General features: G+C 56.2%; 1 protein-coding gene across 4 annotated transcripts in view; it reads right to left on the reverse strand.

Annotated features, from left to right (window-relative positions):
- Positions 1–4,653: 4,653 nt before the first annotated feature.
- Positions 4,654–21,637, reverse strand: part of CNTFR (ciliary neurotrophic factor receptor) — a 213,231-nt gene continuing 196,247 nt past the window's right edge. For 3 of the 4 annotated variants that reach the window (XM_063320927.1, XM_063320925.1, XM_063320926.1), the window contains 4 exons: positions 20,933–21,096; positions 8,347–8,527; positions 6,512–6,656; positions 4,654–5,913 (listed from right to left, as the gene is read on the reverse strand). In XM_063320927.1, coding sequence (XP_063176997.1) covers position 5,913; positions 6,512–6,656; positions 8,347–8,527; positions 20,933–21,096 — 491 coding nt within the window. In that variant the 3' untranslated portion in view covers positions 4,654–5,912. Of the gene's footprint in view, positions 5,914–6,510; positions 6,657–8,346; positions 8,528–20,932; positions 21,097–21,637 lie in introns of those variants that run through there. The other variant, XM_063320928.1, reaches the window with a different exon arrangement.

Consider the following 21,637-nt stretch of genomic DNA (forward strand, 5'->3'; position numbering starts at 1 on the left):
GAAATAAAGACCATTAAACAGCAATGAAATATTTTGACTGAACCAATATGTTATTTTTTCTTCCCTAACCGATCTTTATGGACAAGATGAGGGTTTAGTTCTGGCTCAGATCAAAGTTGAATGCCTTCTTGGGGACTTGGAGTTGTCAGCCATCTCCTGACCACGACCTGGCCCTGCATCTGGGGGCCGGGCTTCTCTGGGGTGAGTCTGCGGGCTGGAGGTTTGGGACACATCCAGGCCGTCACACATTCCCAGTGTGACCCTGAATAATGGCATGTCACCTCCTGGGACTGTGTCTCCTTCCCTGTCTGATGGTGCTTTATGGTGGTGACTGTCTCCATGGGGTGATTCAGATGTGAGTCGGTGACTCTGCTGGGGTTTGTGCCCACCGGGTGTGAGGAACAGGGAAACCTCCCCTAAGGATATGGGAATGGCCCAGTCCAGCCTTGGACAAAACTGAGACCTCCGGAAGATGCTGCCAGCTGGCAGGAGGGCAAGACCTCAACCCTGTGGCACTTTGTCACCCATGGGAAAAGCACCTCTCCGCACCACCTGGTTGCACGAGGGGCTGATTTCCAGCCTGCAGAACAGGCGCCTTGACAGCAGGCTGGTGGCTGGGCAGGGACAGGCTGTCTCACACCCTCAAACCACCCCTTCCATCCCAGGAGGGGGAAAGCTTCCCTGAGACTATACGACACTGCCTTCTTGAGAAGCAGTCCAAGTCCCTGTTGGCCATGACCCCTTGGTCTGTCCTCCCCCAAGCTGCTGTAGGAGACCTGAGAACAGCCCCTGATCACTCCTGGCAGGGCGTAGGAAGCATGCTGCTCTCTCCCAGCACTTAGCAGCTTCCCCGGGAACCGTGCAGGAAAGAAGAAGAGGGAGCCCAGACTTCTGGGAGACACTTTCATTTCATGCCTAAGCCACTACTCTGCTGCTCAGCCACACGGCTCCATTAAGTCCCCTCCTGGCTGTCTTCTTTCCATCAATCATCCCATCTCCGTGAGCAGCCCAGACACCGGATCCGGGTTATAAATAAGACAATCAATCAGCGATGCTATTAGATAAACAGAGTGGCAGAAGCCAAATTAATGCTTGGCTTTTTCTTGAAAGGGAGGAAAAAAAGAGTCAATTGCTTATTAGGGGACCCTGGTGTGGTCTGTTCTGCGTGCTGCAGCTGAGCCGGGTTGGCTGCACTCAGCTGCCGTGTGTGTGTTCAGGGAGGCTTGGGATGCTGTGAGCAGATGGTCCATGTGGGCCACCCTGGCCAGAGCAGGCAGGGGACTGGGGCAGACCAGAGGTGGGCAGAGAGGTCACAGGACTGGGGAGGCGATGGGGAGCTGGGAAGGCAGTGGTGGGTGCTGCCCATCCAGCCATAGCGCAACTGGGGGGACGAGGAGGTGTCGGAGCTGGTCTGGTGAGGAGGGAGGGCATGAGGCTGCAGGCAGAGGTGTCTGGGGTCCAGGGACACAGTGCCAGGGCAGAGGCTGAGCCTTTCAGAATGGACATGAGGAGAGTCACTGCTTTGAAGCTCTTCAAAAAACAGACGGCCTCTTCTGGAGAGGCATCAAGTCCAGATCTGGAGCCACCAAGGAATAAGATGGTCCAAGGTTGTCCTTTTCAGTCTGCTGTGACCATCTGTCACCTCTTACTGCTACAAGCCTCTGCCCTACAGAATTGTGGGGACACCCGGGCCTGTTGTTACCCCAAGGGACCTCACCTGCAGCTCTGTCTGATTCTCTGTGTGGTGGTGGCTGAATCAGTCAAAGCTCCTGAGCTCGTTCCTGCACCACTGTTAGTACGCAGGATCCTTTCCTCGTAGTGGGACCCTGGTGTCTGAGCCATCCCTCTTGCCACTGGGGAAGAAAGTCCTGGAGGAAGGCTATAACCTGCCAATGGCATCCAGTGCTACATCTCTGTAGAGGTGATGTAGGTGCTTTCTGAACCAATACCCCTTGGTCTGGGATGGGATCTTGTATTTTGCTGGACTTGACACCATTACAGGTTGAGGACCAGGGGAATCTGGGCTCCTCCAACTCTAGCTGACTCCATTTGTAATTTCACCCGTCTCAGATGCTGGTCTTTATGCTCTCACCCTGGGAGCCACCTTTCCACCAGCTCCTGCTGCTCTTGCATCCACCCCTCCCTGTTGTTGTGATGGAGGAGGACGTTTGCCCCTTGGGGACCAGAGCTAGCCCTGTGCAAATAAACAGCAGCTCTCCCCCGCCAGCTGGCTTGATGGATCCCACCTGCCATTTCCATCTAGCTCGGTGGGATGCTCTCATGCCTGGGCCTGGCTGCGCAGCAATCAGTGTGATTTCTTGGCAGCCCAGCCTGCCTCCACACCGCTCTGCCTCCCCGCTCTGCCTCCCCGCTCTCACCTGGGACTGTCGAATGCTCTGCCAGAGCCCAGGCGCAGAGCACCTGGCTCCTGCTGCTCCACCAAAGCTTGGTGCCCCATTGAAGCCTGGTGACACTGTGCTGCCAATCTAATTTGTGGTAAATAAGATGCTTGTCACCACCTGGGGGCTCCAGGCTCCTGGCATGCTGGTGTGGGAGCAGGGAGCTTCTCCAGCCATTGGGTCATGCAGGATGAGATCTCTGCTGGCACCTGCCGCAGGGAAGGATGCAGGAGGTGCAGTGATTTGGACCTGCTTCGCTGCTCAGCCCATCACTCAAGCAAGGGGGCTTTCTGCTTCCTACGAGGCCTCGTGGCCAGGAAATAGCTCCTGCTTTCCAACCGCACTTTTGATCCCTCTTGCAGAGCCTGGGGAGCTCAGCGCAAGGCTGCTCTCGCATCAGCAATGGCTGAAAACAACACCTAAGGTGGGATTTACTGCCACATATGTGCTGGGAAGATGCAGGGACCCGTTGCGCACAGCTGATGTATTGGATTTCAGGTTATGTGATGCACAGGTCTCTCTGAGTGCTGTAATTCCCTCTTTCTTCCTGTATGGATTTATACTGCTAAGTGGATGGATTTTCTGCTTGGCAGGGATGCTCCTCTGGGACCTTCCCCAGTTAGAAACATCTCTGCACATCTGTACGTAATATTGCTGGGGCACTTCATGAGTGGGCTTTTACGACACCCCTTGCTTTATGGACTGCTGCTTAAGCTGGCCAGGCACCGTGGAGGGGCTGATGAACGGCATCCCGGAGCCGGCATCAGGCTTCCTGCCAGCTCCAGGTGTCGCAGGGTGCCTGGGGCTGTGTGCGAAAGCCACTGCTCTCGGGTGGCTTCTCATACAGCTGCCCTGGGCAGTGGGAGCAGGTCCCTGAAACAGCTTGAGAGGGACAGGTTTCCTCTGCTTAATAACCTGAGACAGCATGGCTCCGGATCAGGCATGGAGATCCTGGGTGGAGATGAAGGCAATCTGTCTGTCTGGGATGCTTCCCCCAGGCAAGGGCTGGGCCTGACATTTCCATCTCTGCTAAGAGCTGTCCCTTCCCCCTGCCCCAAAGAGCCATCTGCTATGGTAGATTACCCTGGCTTTTAGCGCTGTGAATCCATAATTAGTGCATAATTAATTACCAGATGTTTTTAACACTAATGAAACATTAATAAATGACGGAGGCATGTTGTCTGGTAATGGAACATTAACCAGCGAACCAAGCCAGCACACGGGGCAGTGCTGCTGCCAGCACGGCCGAGCTGGAGGCTGCATGGGACTAAGCTCTCCTTTAATAAAGCCCCGGCATGGTGAAAGTCATAGCAAGTGCCCGGTGGGAGCTAGTGACCCTCTTGGTGTTGCCTTCAGGCTTTGCAGAGCAGGGCTGTGGCTACTTCACCTCCATCCACCCATCCACCCATCTATCCATCCACCCACCCATCCACCCATCCACTCACCCATCCACCCACCCATCCATTTCCCAGCTGGAGCGACGCTGCTAGGACACTGAGCAGGCAATTTGCTTTAAAAAAAACAAGCTTTTTTTCCCCCTGGGATGAACTGTGGCTTGACATCTCTGCTCCAGTTGGTGCTCACAAGCAAGGTACGTGGGGAGAGGCCAGACCCCGGCACAGCCTGCTTTCCTGTGCTCGTCGCCCCCTGCGCCATGTCCCTGCGAGCCCTGCCCTGTTGGAAGTTTAATTTGGAGCATCTGAGACAGTGGCATTTTCCTAACGTGAAATTATTAATCAGACAAGGAAAGTGCATTAATTGGGATGACATGTCATCTCCATCCTTCACGCTGAAGCGGGGTGCAGGCAGGTCTCCATCCTCCTGCCTGCCTGAGAAGTGTCAGGGGGCGGCCAGAGCTTGGGGACACATGGGATCTCCTAAAGGCCTATGAATGGGGACATGTGGCACCTCCCCATCACATTGCAGGTGCCACATGGGGTAGTGATAACCACCCCCTTTACATCACTAGTGATTTCCAGGGGTGAGCATCCCCCTTGCACCTTCTTGGGGTGTCCTGAAGCCCAGATTTTGGGCCTTCCCACCGCCTGGGGAGATTACATTATGGGCTCAAGCCCCAGGTCAGGCTCTAGAGTGCCTGTCCCCCGCCCCCACTGCCATCCCCACATCCTCCCCATCACAGCCAGCACCATGCACGGGAGCGAGCAGCCAAACCCACCCACTCCAGCCGGAGGGGAAATAACACCCAGAGCTGCCAGTCATCATGAAATGATCATTTAATGAAGACAGTCTCTCCTGGTGCATGTGTGTGTGTGTGTGTGTGCGTTGTCTCTGTGTGAGCTTTGTTTTATCCCCTCTATTACTTTTTTTTTGATTCTTTTTTTTTTTTATATATATACATCTATAAAAAATTCAAATACAGCATGTCAACAGTGGGAATACTAGGACGTACGGTATTAAATACTGCGCTTGGGTCCAGGCAGGGGCAAGAGGAGGTGTCTTTACAAAACAGGGCTTGGGGCAGGATTGGGAGGAGAGCAGAGCAGGCACGGGGACAGCCGGGGACAGCGGCGGGGCGGGGGGGGGGGGCATGGGGGGGGACAGCAGGGGAGAGGTCTGCAGGGCTCCAGCTCTAAAGGCAACAGCAGAACTATTCTGCTTTTGTTGGAGAATGAGACAAACGTCAACGGGGGTGATTCCCTGTATCCAACGTGGTTAAAAGTTTGGGGGTGATGTGGGAATGGGGTTGGGGATGGCAAAGCTCCGGCTGGGTGCTGGGGGGGGAGCCGGAGGGGCGGCTCTCGAGGTGCTCAGCAAGAGCAAGGGGGGTTTCATCGGTGTTTCATTTCCCTTTTTTTCACCAATTAAAACCCTGCCAGCTCCCTGCTCTCCGCATCACACTTGTGAAAGCCACCGGTTCTTCCTTCCATCATCCCCTCGAAGGGGACCAAAAGACACCCACCCCCCCACCCCACCCCCCTCCCCACCCCGCTCCCACCAGTGCACCCCTCCAGCTTCGCCACGCGGGTCAAGAGCTCGGGGGAGCGAGTCCGGTCCTTGGGAGACCCCCTTCTGCCGTAGGGGGTTACACAGCTGGGAGCATCATTCCCCTCGCCACCACCCCCATTTTCATATCCCCTTTTCTCGGTGCGCCGTCACGCTCCCTGTCACCCGGGTGGGCGGTGGGGCGGCGGGCACGTCTTTGGCGTGGGGGGGTTAGCTGTATGAGCGGGGTCCTCGGCTGCGGCGGGGTGCCCGGGCTCGCTTCACCTTGCTGGGGAAAGGGGGACGGGAATTAGGGGAGCGGGGGCGGGGGAAGGACAAGTGCGTCTCCTCGCTCCGGGCTGGGAGGGGATTTCACGGCTCCCCAGGGGACGGCGGCGGCTCTGTCCTCCTCCGAAGCGATGGCGAGAAGCGTGATACGTCCTCAACGTGTGCAAAATCGAAGAGATAAGAGACTCAACCCGGGAGGGGGGTGGCGGGGTGGGGGGCGGTGGCGGCGGTGGGCGGTGGGAGGGCGTCTGCGCTGGGCTGCGACGGATGGACAGACGGGGATCTGCAAGCGGGGAGGAGAGGGGTCAGCGGTCCGGCTCCGGAATCAGCCATGGCCGGCCACCGAGGGGACACACAGGGAAACTCACCCCTTTTTCCACAGGGAAATTCACCCCTTCCCAGAACCCAAGTGCCCCAACCCGTCACCTCCACCTCCCAGAGACGGACCCTGCCCAAGGACATTTTTGAGAGGTATCTTTGAATTTTCTGATCCTGGACAATTTTGCTTCCGTCACTATGCAAAGACCTTAGATTTCCCCGTGGTTTCTTTGCCTCCTAAAAAATCACCAGCGGGGATGGGGGAGGTCTGCTGACAAAGAGGCATCGAAGACCAACCCCTTTGCAGGCTTTGTGGAAAATGTTTGAAAAGCCATTTTTGAGATCTCCACTGGAACACCCAATCTGGAAAAGCAGCCAGATTTGGTGCATTTAGAAAAAACTGCAAGAAAACCCCAAATGGCCTATTCCCAATGCCCTTCACCCACAGCCTGGTTGGAGCATCCTCTTCCCAGCCACGCTGGAGCCCCTGGGGTCCACATATCCCTGCCTCCTCCCATCACCCACACCCCATCTCTCACGCCTCCAGTTTGGGAGATACTCACTAAATAAAGAGGACACCATAGGCAGCCAAGACCAGTCCAGCTGTCCAACACACTGCCACGGCCCCGCTGCCCACCACAGCCCCCTTGTCGCAGATCTTGGTGGTGGGGGGCGGCATGAAAGAGGAGGTGCTAGCGCTCGTTGTCTCTGTGGGGAGGGAGAGTGGGATGGCGAGGGGAGCCAGGGTGCCCCAGGATGTGTCCAATTGGAGCAGTCCCCTTCCCCTGCCAGTGGGGACATGGTACCGTCTCATCCCCAAACTGCCTCTCTCACTGCCATGCCGTGCCATGCCAGGGCTGAGCCAGGGGGTTGGGATGATGACCCAGGGGATAGTGCGGTCCATGAGACTTTCCCTACTCTAATACTGGGCCTCCTGCTCAGAAGATGGTGGCACCACCAGGTGGACATCCCTCCCGGACCCATCCTGCCCAGCTGGGCTGCCCTCTGCATCAGCTCTGTGGGAATTTTGGCTAAGAGGTCATGATGACATGGCCACAGGCACTCAGCAGAAGAGCTTCCCCCGCCCAGGGAATGCCCTAGACATGGCTGTGGATGCTGGGCTGGCTTGCAGAGCTTGTCCTCAGCTGTATGGGACAAGATGGGATGTCTGTCCCCATGAAGGGCTGCAGGATTGCAGGGAGAGCCTGGATGGGCAGTCAGGCTGGGACAGCTTCAGTCACATCTAGAGTGTCCCAGAGTGCCTGTGACCAGACAGCGCTGGAGGGGGGATGCTGGGGCCCACAAGGGTCTGTCTTAGCATCTTTCAGACCCCACGGAGGTGTCACGGTGAGGCTCAGCCCCGGAGCCGGGATGACCCACATCACCCCTGCACTGCTGCAGCCACCTGCAATGCACAGGGACGTGTCTGAGAGGGACACGCATGTGCGGGACACGCATGTGCCTGCACAGGGAGCAGGCAGGTGCCGTTTGAAGTGGTATATGCATTTAGCACGATGCAGGCAGGGGTAGAAGCAGACCTCAAGCCCTGACACAGGCACAGTGTGCCGGCACTCCTCGAGGGGGTTTACCCCGCTGGGATGAGGGGCTGCAAATCCCTGGTGCTGCCTGAATCCCCGGGTGCTCTTACTGGGCTTGGAAGGTGGGGGGCACTGAGCATCCCCCCCTCCCCACACACAAATCTGGCCAGCTGGCACATGTGTCCCCACAGAGAAGCCTGGTCACTGCCTGCCCGCACTTCCCCCCGCCCCGCAGCCGGTGCCAGCCAGGGGAACCGGCGCAGGGACCGCTCCAGCCCTTCTGGGAAACGGAGGGCTGATAACGCCCATTTGGACACAGTCCCAGCTCTTTCCTAGAAACAGAGGCTTGTTAACTTCGTGGCTTTTATTTCCAATTGGCGTCGCTCCGAGCCATTTTGTGCGGGGTTGGGGGTGTGGAGGGGGTAGGACTGGAGAGGGAGGGCTGGAGGGGGGCAGCGCTCCAGGTAATAATAATAGTAGTAATAAAAATAAAATAATAGTATAATAAAAGAATAAATAAAATTAAAAATAATAAAATATAATGATAATTATGATGATGATGATAATAATAATAATACCGCCCCAGCTTCATTGTCACACCCCAAGCATCCTGGCGAGAAGAATGCTGGAGCCAGGTTTGCTGCCAGCACCCCTCGGGCCATGGTTGCACCTGCTGGCCATGGGTGGGGGGCAAAGTGTAGGGTGAAGGGCTACAGCCCCCCTGGGTGCTGGGGGGGGAGTCTCCTTGGCTGGGGATGAAACTCGCATGAAGCTGGATAGGGGGGGACCCTCAGCCAGGACTCCTGGGTGCCCCCCCGCTGCGGGCACAGCCTGTTTGTAGTGGGAGGGGGGGCTCTCACCTGTGGCCTGGGCCTCCGTGGTGAGATGCTTGGGCTCCTCTGTCCAGGGGGTGGCATGGACGGCCACGCTCCAGTCACTCCACGTGCCAATGTCATTGTCTTTGGCCGCCACCTGGATGATGTACTCCTTGCCAGCATAGGCGTCCGTGATGGTGTGGGATGTCCCATCCGACAGCTCGACCTGAGGGCAGCAGCGGGGAGGGGAGGGCAGTCAGAGGAACCCCCCATCGCTGAGAGGTGTAAAACGATCAGCGTGTTTAGCTCGGCTAGAGGATGATGACATGACTTTCTCAGCACGTTGGGAATTGCTGGGGGTTTTGGGCAGAGGCATGAGCCCAGGAGAGGGATGCAGGGGGATAATGCTCCAGCAGCAGCTAAGCCAAAGGTCTGCTGAGACCCCCATCCCGCTCCCAAACTTGTGGTGCCGGAGCAGAGCGGCTTCCTCTAGAGGTCACCAGAAACTAGCAGATGTGCAGGCAGGCTCTGCTCAGATATGTCAGGGCTTTCTGGGCATCACTGCCAGTGCTGGGAGGAGGCTTCCCCACCAGCACACATCTGGCCACCCTGCTCCTGTGCCTGCTGGCGTCCCACCGACTTGGCTTGCATCCCGCTGGCTGGGCACTTGGACAAGGATCAAGCTGTGTCCAGCCATCTTTCCAAGGAAAATTCCCTCTGTCCTGTTGTCACTGCTGTCTGGGCCACGGGAGGTCCTGCTGGTCCTCCTGGGGATGCAGCTGCTGGTGCAATGGTTTAACCCCAGACCCTGTCCACACCTTCTGGGGATCTCTGATCCACTTGGAGCATGGCTCAAGAACTGGGGGATGTGGGTGCTCAGCAGCAATACATCCCCTTTGCATGACCACCAGTGAGCAAACGTGCCTGGCTGACAGAGGAGGGGGGCTCACCACCCAACTGACCTTCCATGGATGGAGCCAGCCTTGGCCTCGGGGTCCTGTGGGTACAGAGGGGACCAGGGCAGGACCATCCTACAGAGGCTGCGTGGGAGCTCGCCTTCCACCCAGTCTGTGAGGCTGAGGACCAACACACTGCCAGCTTCATTCCCTCCCTGTGCTGCCTGTGCATGGAATGGGGGGGACACATGAGGCACCCCTTGTCCTTCCCCCATGGCCTGGCTGACACAAACCACCTTCTCTCCAGACACATGTTGATAATAAAGATGCTGGGGCGGGGAGGGGGATGATGGATGTTACAAGTGCTGGTGCCCAGCCAGGGGCTGATGCTTGGGCAGAAGGAGCAGCACTTCACGTGTGGGAAGACGTTCATGGTGCAACCCAGGTGGGGGTCCTCCACATCTCCCCAGCCACCCAGGAGAAGGTCAGGCACAGGATCACACTGCTCTGGGGAGCACCAACAGCTGAATTTTATTAAGAACTCAGTTCAACAGCAGGTGCAAGATGGAGCTGAAAACTTCTGCCTGATCCTTGATCACATCCCGAAACCCAAAGGGAGAAAAGCTGCACCATCGGGGTGCCCGGCGGTACCTGGGCGGGACGAGGCTGCTGGCACTGTGGCTTTACACTGGCAGGGATGGCGTGCACACCAAGGATGCTGTGATGGCCTGGCCATCGGCCAAGGTGGCTAATCTCATCACCGCGCTGCTTGCAGGGCTAGCTGAAAAGCAGCTGAAAACTCACCCTGAGAAAGACCTAGCCCTTTTCCAGTGTCCCCAGTACAGCACGTGCAACACCTCAGCACAGATTTAATCCTTCTGGCACGCAAGCTGCTGCCCATCAGTCTTTCACAGTTGCTCTGGGGGTTCCCTACCAGGGAGGGGGACACATTTTCTTTCTTGCTCCAGGTGAGAATCTCTCCTTCCCTATTCCCTCTCCCAGGGCCGCATCCAGCCTGCCACTCAGCACAGCGGGACCCTTGGGGTCTGCACTCCAGCTGCTCATGCTGCCCATCCCAAGCCTGCAGGAGCCCCACATCTGGAGCACATCTGGAGGCAGGCCTGGCCAGTATCCCCCCGCACCAGCCGTTGGGGAGCAAATGGCCTCCTGTTGCCCATGAGGCGTGAAGCTGCTACCAAACCTCGTCAGGGGAGCGGTGCGGAGAGAGGCAAGCATCTGTCTCATGGCTGCAGATTTTGGGGCTGGATGGAGGGAGGCTGAGTCCTGCCCCTCCTCGCACCACCGTCTCAGGGCTGCCACCCACGGCCCCGGTGGGACCCAAAGAGGGGATGCCGGTGGTTTCACTGCAGGGCTTGTGCAAAGTTGAGACATGCCTGAGCCCTAAACTCCCATTAGTCAAAGCACTGGGATGACTGGTGCCTGAGTCCATCCCTACCAACCAGGGGATGACTTCCCACTGTGCCATGGGTCTCACCATGGGGTTTGACCTGTTGGTATTGGGGCAGCTACTTGGGGTGCCCACCAAGGGGGTCTGAGCTCAGAGCCTGGCTGGCTGGAGGCTGGCATGGGGGGCAGATGAGCCCAGCGAGGATCTGTGCAGGGTCTCCCTGAGTTTCCCGCACACCAAAGAGACTGAGAGCCAGCCCTGGGGTCTCAAGTGCCACCTCTTGTCCAGATAACGGGGTAACGCTTAGAGCAGTCCTGTTTAGTAGCTCGCAGGTCCCCAGCACAGTCTGTGCCAGGGGAGTAGCTGCTCTCATCCTGCAGGAAAAGGGGTTTTGTCCATTTCACTTACGGGACAGGTGAAAAGTGAAATACTGTGAGGTCTGGGCAGAAGGGAGGGTGGGGAAAAAAGATGAAGAGGATGTTCAAGTGAGCATCTGGTGAGAGCCCACCTGGAGTGCTGCATCCAGCCCTGGAGCCCTCAGCACAAGAAGGACATGGACCTGTTGGAGGGGGTCCAGAGGAGGGCCAGTAAGATGATCCAAGGGCTGGAGCACCTCTGCTATAAGGACAGGCTGAGAGAGTTGGTGTTGTTCAGCCTGGAGAAGAGAAGGCTCTGGGGACACCCTATTGTGGCCTTTCAGTACCTAAAGGGGTCTTATAAGAAAGATGGGGACAAACTTTTTAGCAAGGCCTGTTGCAACAGGACAAGGGAAAATGATTTTAAACTAAGAGGGCAGATTCTGACTAGCAGACTTTTTTTACGCTGGGGGTGGTGAAACACTGGCCCAGGTTGCCCAGAGAGGTGGTAGATGCCCCATCCCTGAAACCATTCAAGATCAGATTGGAGGGGGCTCTGAGCAACCTGATGTAGTTGAAGAGGTCCTTAATCATTGCAGGGGGGTTGGACTAGATGACCTTTAAAGGTCCTCCCAACCCAAACTACTCTATGATTCTATTGCAGACCCTCCTGAAGACACAGCTGTGCATCCTCCAGCCTGTGGAGGGTCCTGGCTGAGACCTATCCCACCAACCCCACGCAGCTCTGGCCTTCCTCAGCCCAGGACCAAAATCCGAGCTGGATCAGGGTCCTCACAGGTGGTGGGCTCTTGGAACCCACTGCTGCACCCAGCAGAGCTGAGCAGCCTTGTGGCACGGTGAGGCTGTCCCTGCCACCCATGAACCCGGGGGTTCATGCCTCTGCCACAGGTGCCGGTGACTGCTCTCAGGCATGCTGCTTGCGGGCACTGCGGGACGGGATGCTTGTGCAGCACGGTGCACACCACACGGTGGGGACCCGCCTGGGTGGGATCAGCCCGGAGCTCTTGGGTGGCATCCACCAATTCAGATGGCAATGCCAAGGTGATCAAGCTCAATTAATCCATGATGACAACTAAATTAAATGAAACCTCGCTGGGTGAGCTGCCAGCCCTCGGCAAGCTTATTTCTCCTGGCTTGGCCTGTGCTGGGCTCGGGGTGCCTTGGAATCAGGGAAAGAGCACAGAGCTCAGAAAGATGCTGGGCTTATCCGGACAGTGTGTGGGTCTCTCTAGGTCTTTCATCATCCTCCAAGCCCCACGGCTATTCTCCAAGCCCCAGTGCAAGCTGGCTGCAGGCAGACCAGCCCCACTGAGGTCCCACTGGCCTGGCCAGGCTGCTGCTTCATATGGGGTGTTTTCTCCAGCCCAAAGAGTCCTCCTGTCTAAGTGCTTCACCTTGGGAGCAATTCCTGCCTCTCCCCAACCACAGCCAGCCTCCAGCTGAGTGTCCACTCAGCGGACCAAACGCTCCCTTGTGTGGGGGAAGATGTTCCCCCAGGACTCAGGCTGGAGGACCTGGAGGACCTCCGTTGTAGGACCTGGGATGATGCTGCCCTAAGCTGCTCTTTCGACAGCAGACAAAAAAAGAAGGCATAGACCACAGCATCCATCTCTCCCCACGCATACGATGTCTGCATGCAGGACTTCTGAGCTGGGCAGCCGGCGGACACATCCAACATTTGCTGTGGTGGGTGAGAAAGCCCCTGCGTGGGTGCCCGTGGCTCAGCACAGCAGTGCAGCAGCAGATGGGAAAGCACACGGTCACCAGGTCCGACTGGGAGACAGGGAGAGTCGGGGGAAGGGGCACAACATGGGGGAGGTCGTGGGGGGATGGATGGACACACAGCATCAAAGGCAGAGGGAGAAATTCCTTAATCCGAGTCCCCGCCACACAGAGACAAAAGTTGAAGGAAGGCTGCGCATGGTAATTTTTTTGGCCAGGGGGTCTGCGTGTCGCTGCCTGCCTTTGTGCACCTGCCAAAAGTCACTCCGGCTGGCTGTGAAGCGCTGCCCAGATTAATGAGGGATCAGTAGCCAGTGCAATGCAGAGCTATTAGCATTGCAAAAAAAAAAAAAAAAAAAAAGAGAGAGAGAGAAATGAAAAAAAGCCCTTGAACCCAGTAATTCAGCCGACAGCTTGCTTACGACAGCGTGGGCTGGGATCTCATTCCCTGCTGTGGCCACATACCCCCATCAGCCTGCTGGGAAAGATCACAGGCTGCCAAGGGATGGCCAGTGCCCACCCACAGCCCTGAGCACCAGGATGAGCCTGGGAACCAGTGCCACCTTGATGGAATGGGGACAGACACCCAGGGCAGGTGGAGGGGAGGATTTCCCAGCACTTGCTTTTCCCCCTGTCCATGCTAGTGTCCCCGCTCCCCCCCGCCACCCCCCCCACCATTTGTGCTGGAGGCCTGGGGACATCCACACAAGCCATCCATACCACCCACCCCAACAGGGGACATCCATGTGTGCCCTTGTCCCAGTCCCTGCCTGCAGACTGGTGGTACCGCCTTGCAGTGCTCAGCACAGCAGGAGTTAAGGAAGCCATTATCCACATCCCCCAGCCTCCCCCCACTCCCCGCTGCCCCCTGCCCACCCTGCCAGCGTGCCCCGGCAGTGAAAAAGGTCACCGTGCTCTGTTCCCACCCGGGCTCTCCTCCTGGTCCAGTGGGACCACATAGCATTTGCTTGCTGGGTGCAGGGTGATGCACGGTCAGGTCTGAAGCCCAGATGGCCTTTGGAAGGGGATGGTGGGGAAGAAAACCCCGACCCTCCCTGCCCCGGCAGCTGGGCTGGGGGCTTGTGTGTGTTGGAAGGAGGTGGAGAGGGAGAAGGGGGGATCAGAGGCTTCCTTCTCTGCATCCCATGTGAAAATGTGTTTGCCGGCTCCCCTGTGGCGTCAGTGCCTGTGCTTTCCATTCCTTGACACCTTTGTCTCCCCAGCAAGACTCCCAGTGTGGGAAGGGAGTGCTCTGCTGCCGCAAAGCTGTCCATGCTGGGATGGGGTGTGCTGTCACCCCTTGGCCCCACGGCAGGGATGCACCAGCTCTGTGCGTGCAAGGACAGAGACTAACACCTGCCCCAGGTGTTCTATTGAGCCTGGATGAGCCTGTCTTCCCCAAAATAAAAGGAGCACCCCGGCTATTGTAGGGTGAAGCTGATCTGCTCGCGCTGCCCGTGCCACCCACAGCGAGCGGGAGAAGGTGGAAAGAAAGCCCATGTAAGAGCACAGCCCGAGCCTGCCGTGCATCTCACATCCTTGCAGCCTCCCCCACCTCTGCATGCTCCCTGGGTTATCCTGGATAACGGGGCGGGGGGATGGGAACTGGGAGGGGGACAGGGCACCCCAGCGGGCTCGATTTCACAGCCTCTTCTCCCTGCAACAAGTGGCCAGACCCTGAGTTCTGCAGGGGCTCCGGCTGCGCAACTCGCTGCTGTTTCAGGTGCCGCCAGTCCCTGAGATTGCAGGGGAGGGTCCCGCCAGGGTCCCACCCGCCCTGGGGAAAAGCCTAAACTAAAAGCAGGAGTAACCCCCCAGCAAGTGTCCCTGCTGCTGGGAAGAGCAGGAGGGTCACTGCAAACAGCCACTGCAGCCAGCGAAAAGATGTCGCCGAGGGGAAAAGAAATGTTTTGCTTTTTCCTCCTTTCAAAGCTATGTCTGGAGAGCAAATAGGTCTGACATTCATTACTAATAAACGAGTCCCCAAATACCTCCTCCTTCCGCAGCGCCGCAGGAGTCAGTTGGGCTAACCCCCAGACAAAACTTTCTGCCCAGATTCTGGAATGACTAAAAGGTTGGGAAAAGTGAATGACACACACACCCCGCCACACGCCTGCCTTATTCCCTGCCAGCTGGGTAGCAAAGGAGCCCAGCAGGGTCTGAACTGTGGTCCCTGCTGTCACCCCCCTCTCCCCAAAAAGGCTTCTGCACATAGCTCAGCCCCACTGCGGTCTGGGAGGACGAGTTATTGTTATCGCAGGACTCCTCTGGAGCCTGGGCTGTGTCACACCAGGTGCGGCTGAACGGCTCCCTTCTGGCTTCAAATAAAGAGCATCTTTGAAAGCGGAGCTGTAAGCCCGTTAATAACGGGACTCTTTCCCCTGCTGCCTTGTCCCCTTCTGCCAAGTTTCAACTGGCAGAGCTCGCTTTCGCTTGCGGCTGCAGGGAGGATGGGATCGGGGATGCTCAGGGTGCACATCACCAGCTCTAGCCCTGCCCGGCACTGCATTTACCACGCTGATGCAATGGGCTTGGGGTGAAAGCAGATGAGTGCAGCTTGTGCGTGGGCATCGCCGGGCACAGTTACCTGCCTGGCATGGTCTGCAGGGAAAGCTAAGCTTGCCAGTGCCATCCTCCCTGCCTGTAGCTGTGCGAGGATGCAGGTGAGCACAGGCACACGGACGCGTGGAGCAATGCCCTGCTGCTCAGTAGCACCTCTACGGCTGCCTTCAGAGGCCTGATCCTGCTGGGTGCTCAGTAAATTTAGGTCCCTAGCAGTTCCCAAGGGGGCTGAGAGAACTCAGACAGTGCCAGGTGAGGGTCCCGAGCCTGGCTCCATCCCTGGAGCTGGGGAAGGATGGAAAAGGTGATTTCTGAACATTTCCCACATCCGTCCTCCTCCCAGCCACCCTCTGCTCCAGCCCTGCCTGTCCCATGCCGAGCTGCAAGCAACGCTGCTACAGCCTCAGCGTTTTGGTCCGACCTATTAATTTCTTCTTTTTTTTTTTTTTTCTTTTTTTTTTTTATTCTTTTTTAATCACTGACTTTGCAGCCGGCAGGGGAAGGGAGAGAGAAGCGCCGCAATAAAAGCTACCAGGCGTGAAGCTGTAACCCGGCCCGCTCAGGGTGACCTCTCTGCCAAGGTTGCCTCGGAAAAAGGGGGAGCACCGGCAAAGCGGCAGAGGCGGGGTGGGGTGGGGGGGATGCAAATGGGCGTGAAGAAGCACACCCGCCACAAAGTGACATTGCCACCGCGCCAGCAGGGACGCAGCTGCGGCAGGCAGTGGCACTAATTGCCTTCCCCATCTCCATCCCTCCCCTTGCCCGTCGCAGGCGGGGTACAGCATTAGCACACACTTCCAGGTTATTCCAGGGTGCCCCAAGGCAGGAAATTCCAGAGATAGCCTGTGAGATTCACCTGTTTAACCGAAAAATGCTGCTTTGCTTTGGGAGATGAGACTGAGCCCACCCTGACAGCCACCCCCGACACATAAGGGGCAGTGGCCAGCCCAGAGGACCATGCCCTCCTTGCACCAACGCACCCAACCACTAAATATTTGGCTGTGCTCACAAATTCCCCATTCCTGTCCCCAAATACCCATCGTTTCCCTGATCAGAGCTGCTCAGCAGCAGAACCGGCACAGATGCATCGTGGGCTCTGTGGCCCCAGCTCCCCAGATCCCGAGATGGTGGGAGTACCTCTGCTCGCTTTTCCAAAGGATGCTTCCAGCCTTTGCAAATGCTCACGGATGTGGCTCTAATGCTTCCAAAACAGAAGAGGAAGGAGAGAACCCAACCACATTATTAGCTTTAAATATCTCATGACCTTTTACTGCAAATCTCAAGATCTGAGGCGCAGCCCGCCTCACGGTTCGTTAACATTTCATGTTGTCAGCGCGGCCAATGGGTTCAATTAGACTTCGCGACGGCATCTGGAAATTGCTGGCAACCCACTGGAGGAAATCCTCCCTTGGCCTGGCCGCCAGCTCTGACACTGATTAAGAAATACCTTCTGAGCCTTGCCATGTTCCTGGGACATGCACTGAGCTGGTCAGTGCTCAGCGCATGGGATCTCCCTCCAAAAATTGTGAAAAGGGGAGATCTTGCTCCAGCACATGCTACAGGGTGGGAGAAAATTTGGTCAAGACCTATCCCGGGCTGGGCTCCCCAAAGATGCTGGGGATTGTGCGACCCGCCTGCATCTAGGGGTGATCGTGCGGACGTGCTCGTGGGGAGATCGCATGTATAAGCGTGGCGATCGCTGCTGTTGTGAGTTAACTGAAGGAGCCTGTAAAACCAGAAACAGGCTATTAGCAATCCATTAGGAAAGGGTATCCAGTTCCAGCCTAGGTAAGCCATTAGAGGAACATCTGAGAGCATTAGGAGAGCTCGCTTGGGGCCAGGATGGGGCTATAAAACAGAAGAGGAAACCACGCTAATCTGGCTTGAATTACAAACTTAAAAGCAGCAGAAAAATAAAGGATACCCTAAACATTTAATGTTTTATATTTAGGAGACAGAAGGGGAGATTCTGCCAAAAGGAGAGAATAAAAAACCTGTTTAGGCTACAAATATCCCATCTCTCTTTTGGCAGCAGAGAAACCACCAGCCCCTCTTCCAGAAAGGGAGGAGAATGACTTTAAAGTTGCTTGAGTTTCAGAGCGAGCTCAGTGCTGGTGGGGTGGAGGGGAGCCGGTGGCCACCTGATGTGACACGATGTGACACGGCTGCATCCCGAACGGCTGGGAAATGCCTGTCCCCAGGTCTCAGGGAGCTGCTGCCAGGCGGCACGATGGTGCAAGGAGCATCCGGCACACACCCTGCTGCACGCTCAGGTGGAAACTCACCATCTCCACCACCATCATCATCATCATCATCATCATCATCATCATCATCATCATCATCACCACCATCTCTCCATTGATAGTAATTCCCAGAGCACATCCTCTTAATTCCCAGAGCAAACTGCAACACGAGAGCTGCTAAGTGGCCTGAGCGGAAAGGCGCTGCTGAGCCGGGGAGAGCGAGCGCAAATGGCATGCTGGGGCTCAGCCCCATCTTGGCAAAGCGCTGGGAAGGGGATGAGGGTGTCCCCCCAGCTCTGGGTCAGCCCCAGATATTGCTCAGTAGGGGGGATGCTTGGGTCAAGCTTTGCTTAGCTCTCTTTTGCGGGGGGAAAACTGCATTTACGACTAGCTTGCGTAGCGGCGGTCTCGATAAGATCCACCGCTTCCGCCACGGACGGCTTCATCTTCTGGTGCCAAGCCCTGGCATTATTAAAATCCTGAGAGGAAGAGCCTGGGAGAAAGCAGACACTGATTGAATCAGGCCCTACGGTATTCGACAGCTCGACATCCATCTGATCCTATTAGTGCTCATTCGGTCCCGCCTGCCGAGGTGCTGTGCATAAATCAGACCCTGCAAAGATAACGGGAGGCGGAGGGGAGAAAGGGGAGCTGCTCATTCTGCCAAGAAACGCCACGTGCGAGCAGGGCCTGTGTGGGTATTCCTGGCTCTGGACAGTCTCCGGTACTCCCTTGTGGGTTTGCTCCCTCAGGGATGCTGGGCTTCCCGCGGGGCTGCCAGGGGGTGGTAGGAGATGCTTAAAACCCACAGTCCATGGGTTCCACATGGGCGGGTTGCCATGAGGAAGCAGGGACGGGGCTCAGCATGGGGACCTTGGGCACACAGGGATGTGCCAGGGCATGAGGCAACCCAGCTCCTCCTGGCTGCTGGCGGAGACTTCTCTCCCTGCTGGGCTCCTGAGCTGCCCCGTTGTCAGCAAACAGGTTGTGTCCCATGGCTTTTCCATGCCGGCAAGTCAGTGGGGACAGCAAGAGTCAAGATGTGGGGCGGTTTGTGGCAGGACACCTTCAACTCAGCAAGAATTAAGACACCCCCAAGCAAGCGTGGCATGCGTGACCACTGCATCCTTTTTCAGGGCACTTGTCCCTTTGAGGAGAGACCCAACACCACCACCGTAGGAGGAGATGGATGTCTGAGCTCTACTAAACCATGCCCTTCCCTCTTCTGGCTGAGTTTGGGGTTACAGGGACACCCCCCAAGATACCAACAAGCAATATGTCGAGCAAAGCAGAGCTCAGTGTGGATTGTGCACGTTCCCAGCAAGCTGGCATCAGAAGCGTTAATTTTCTGGGTGCAAAGCCCTGCATTTTCTGGGTGCCTGACTGGGCTAAGCAGGCTGAGCGTGCCAAGGTGGGTCTGGGGTCGGAGCAGCTCTGGCTGCTGCAGCACTGCCATCCCCTGGTGTTTGGGAGCTGATTGAATTAGGCTTCGCAAATAATTCACCTGATGAATAGTGGCAGTTTTCCTCAAATCATCCACAAATCAGATTTTTCATTACCCAGCCGGCGGGGCAGAGAGTCAGAAAACAAGGCTGGTACCTCACTCGCCGAATGCCTGCACTTGCTCACGGAGCAAATTATTCCCCAAACACACTTTTCCATCAGCCAGTGATGGGGCACATGTCTCTTGCAAGGGGATAGTGACTAAAAGTGGTACCCAGGACTCCTGTCACCTCCTGGGATGCTAGGAGATGAGCCCTTCCCAGTCCTGCTTGCACCCACCATGAGGGCTGGAACGTCAAGCTCTCTCTGCAGCTCAGGGTACCTTTAAATAGGAGAAACTGAGCTTTTACTGCCCCAGAAATGCCTTTTCCAGTCAGGGTGGCCCTGCTGCCGGTGTCGGCAACACCTCCATGTACTTCCCACTGTCGCTGCCTGCCTAAGACCACTGATGGAGAGGTCACACTGTGCCCTTGGAGGCCCTGCAGTGAGGGGGCAGGCACGGCTTGACCCCGCGAATATGAATCCCAGTACTCAGTGATGGAGGGACCGTCCACCCTGAGGGTGTCAGTGCGGGAGGCAGGTTACTGTCTCTCCCACTATTTTTGTGCGCAAACCCCTGCATTTGCAGGGTGCATGGCTGGGTCAGGCTGTGGCAGGGTAAAAACATCAAGTTTTTCCACAACAGTTTCACACCTTGAAAAAAATGACATTGTGTTTGGTATTTCCCATTAATTCTTCCTCTTTTTTCACAGCTTCTACAATTCGAGCATTTCTCCCCCAGGTGAAAAAAGAATATCCACAGCAAACTAATGTCCAAACTCTACCGCTGCTTTCTTACCCCTCAGGATGTTCTGCGGGTGTTCTCCTGCTCCCCGGAGGGAAGAGAAGAGCAAAGAGACAAGCAGGAAAACCCTATCCCAACCCTTCCCTGATTTCCAAAGCCATCAGCAAATGCTCCAGTTTGAAACAGCTCCTGTGGCGCTGCCTCGTCAAAAACAAAAAAACAACCAATGCAAAAAGAAACAGTCGCCGAGACATTGACATCTTGCAGAGACACGAGCAAAATCTCCCAACCCCTCTCTCAGCTGTTTCTCTCCCCAGGAAGAGCTGGTCGGCAGAAAGCCCCGCTTGGCTCCACGATGCAGGTGAGCTCCCTGGGGACCGAGTGCTGCCTCCTATTTGTCTTTTTGGCGGGGCTGGGGGGCAAAATGCTTTATCAAGCAAAGCACCTAATTGTCTTTTGACGGGCCCAGCTCGGTGCAGGGGGGATGCTGGATAAGCCGTGCCAGCGTAGCAGCACCTCTCCTCGAGTGGCAGATTGCTTTCCTTCACCAGCCGAGCATGCAAGCAGCACACAGAGGAGGGGGAAAAAAAAAAAAAAGCCCATTTGTTATCTTCCTGCAGCTAACAAATGAAATCTGTCCTCCGGGCTGCCAAGGATTTCACTGACTATTTTTTTTTTTTTTAAAGAAACAAGAAATAAAAGTAAGAAATACGATAACATCGCGGCAATCGCGCCGTGACTGTGCTCTGAGTTACGGTGAGCGGTATTTTATCTTCAGTTCAAAATCTAAATGTGGCAGAGGCACATTTAAATGTGGTGACATTTATACTTTAAATGCCTTTTACATCTCGTTGGCAGGTTTTATATAGAACATATGTATGGAAAGTAGATAGGAGCCGTGGATGAAAATGCAGAGCGGGGAGAGCCTGCAGAGCCATTTGTAGGCAGAATGTGAGTTAAAAGAAAGACGGAGAGGAAGAGAGAAAGGAGCAGAGACAGGGAAGGAGATGAAAAAGGTTTGGGTTGCCTGGGCAGTAAACAGACTTTTTTTTTGGTCCCTGACCACTTGTTCCCAGCGCAATTTGTTCCGAGCCCCCAGCACTGCCTCCTGTCCCGGCCACCTCAGCGTCACTTACATGTTGCCACTGGTCCAGGATGAGGGGCCGATACCGCAGGAAGAACTTGAGTGGGAAAGACTCGGGGTCAGGCCAGGACGAAGGGTTTTGCCATGACACCTCCAGCCTCCGAGGGTTATTGGGCACGGGTTTGGCCACCACGCTCTCCGGAGGGTCCGGCTTTACTGGAAGAGAAGAAAGTGGCTGGTAAACCTTTCATGCGGCATCCTTCCTTATACCCCTGCCTGGGCTTTGTGCCATGTGCTTTCCAAGGGGAGCAACCAACACACAGAACATCCTTTTCCTGAACTAATTAGATGCAAATCACCTTTTCTTATCCAGGTCAGTGGTACGGCTGTCCAGGCACAAAATAACAACCATCAAGGAGATGCCAGTGCTGGAGACAGGAAGAAGCTGGCCAGGACAGAGAGCATCCCTCCTCCCCAGGGCTACTTGGGTCAATGCAAGCAGTCCGCCAAGCCCAAATCCTGCAATTTCCTTGCACCTCCTGATTCCTGCGAGTCTGACCCACTTTCAAACCCACGTACCTCGCAGTAAGGTGATAGACTTTGTCCCTTGGGTTTAGGGCTGGGATTTTGAGGATTCAAAGCGTTGGCAGCACACCATAAATGCCAAGGTGGAAGGACTGCCGTGGTCGCCTTCCACCCCAAGTACCTCTCCCTCTCAGCCCTGCTCTGCTTTTGGGATATGGGGATATTGTCTTGC

The sequence above is a fragment of the Chroicocephalus ridibundus genome, chromosome Z, assembly GCF_963924245.1.
Source record: "Chroicocephalus ridibundus chromosome Z, bChrRid1.1, whole genome shotgun sequence".
NCBI lineage: Eukaryota > Metazoa > Chordata > Aves > Charadriiformes > Laridae > Chroicocephalus > Chroicocephalus ridibundus.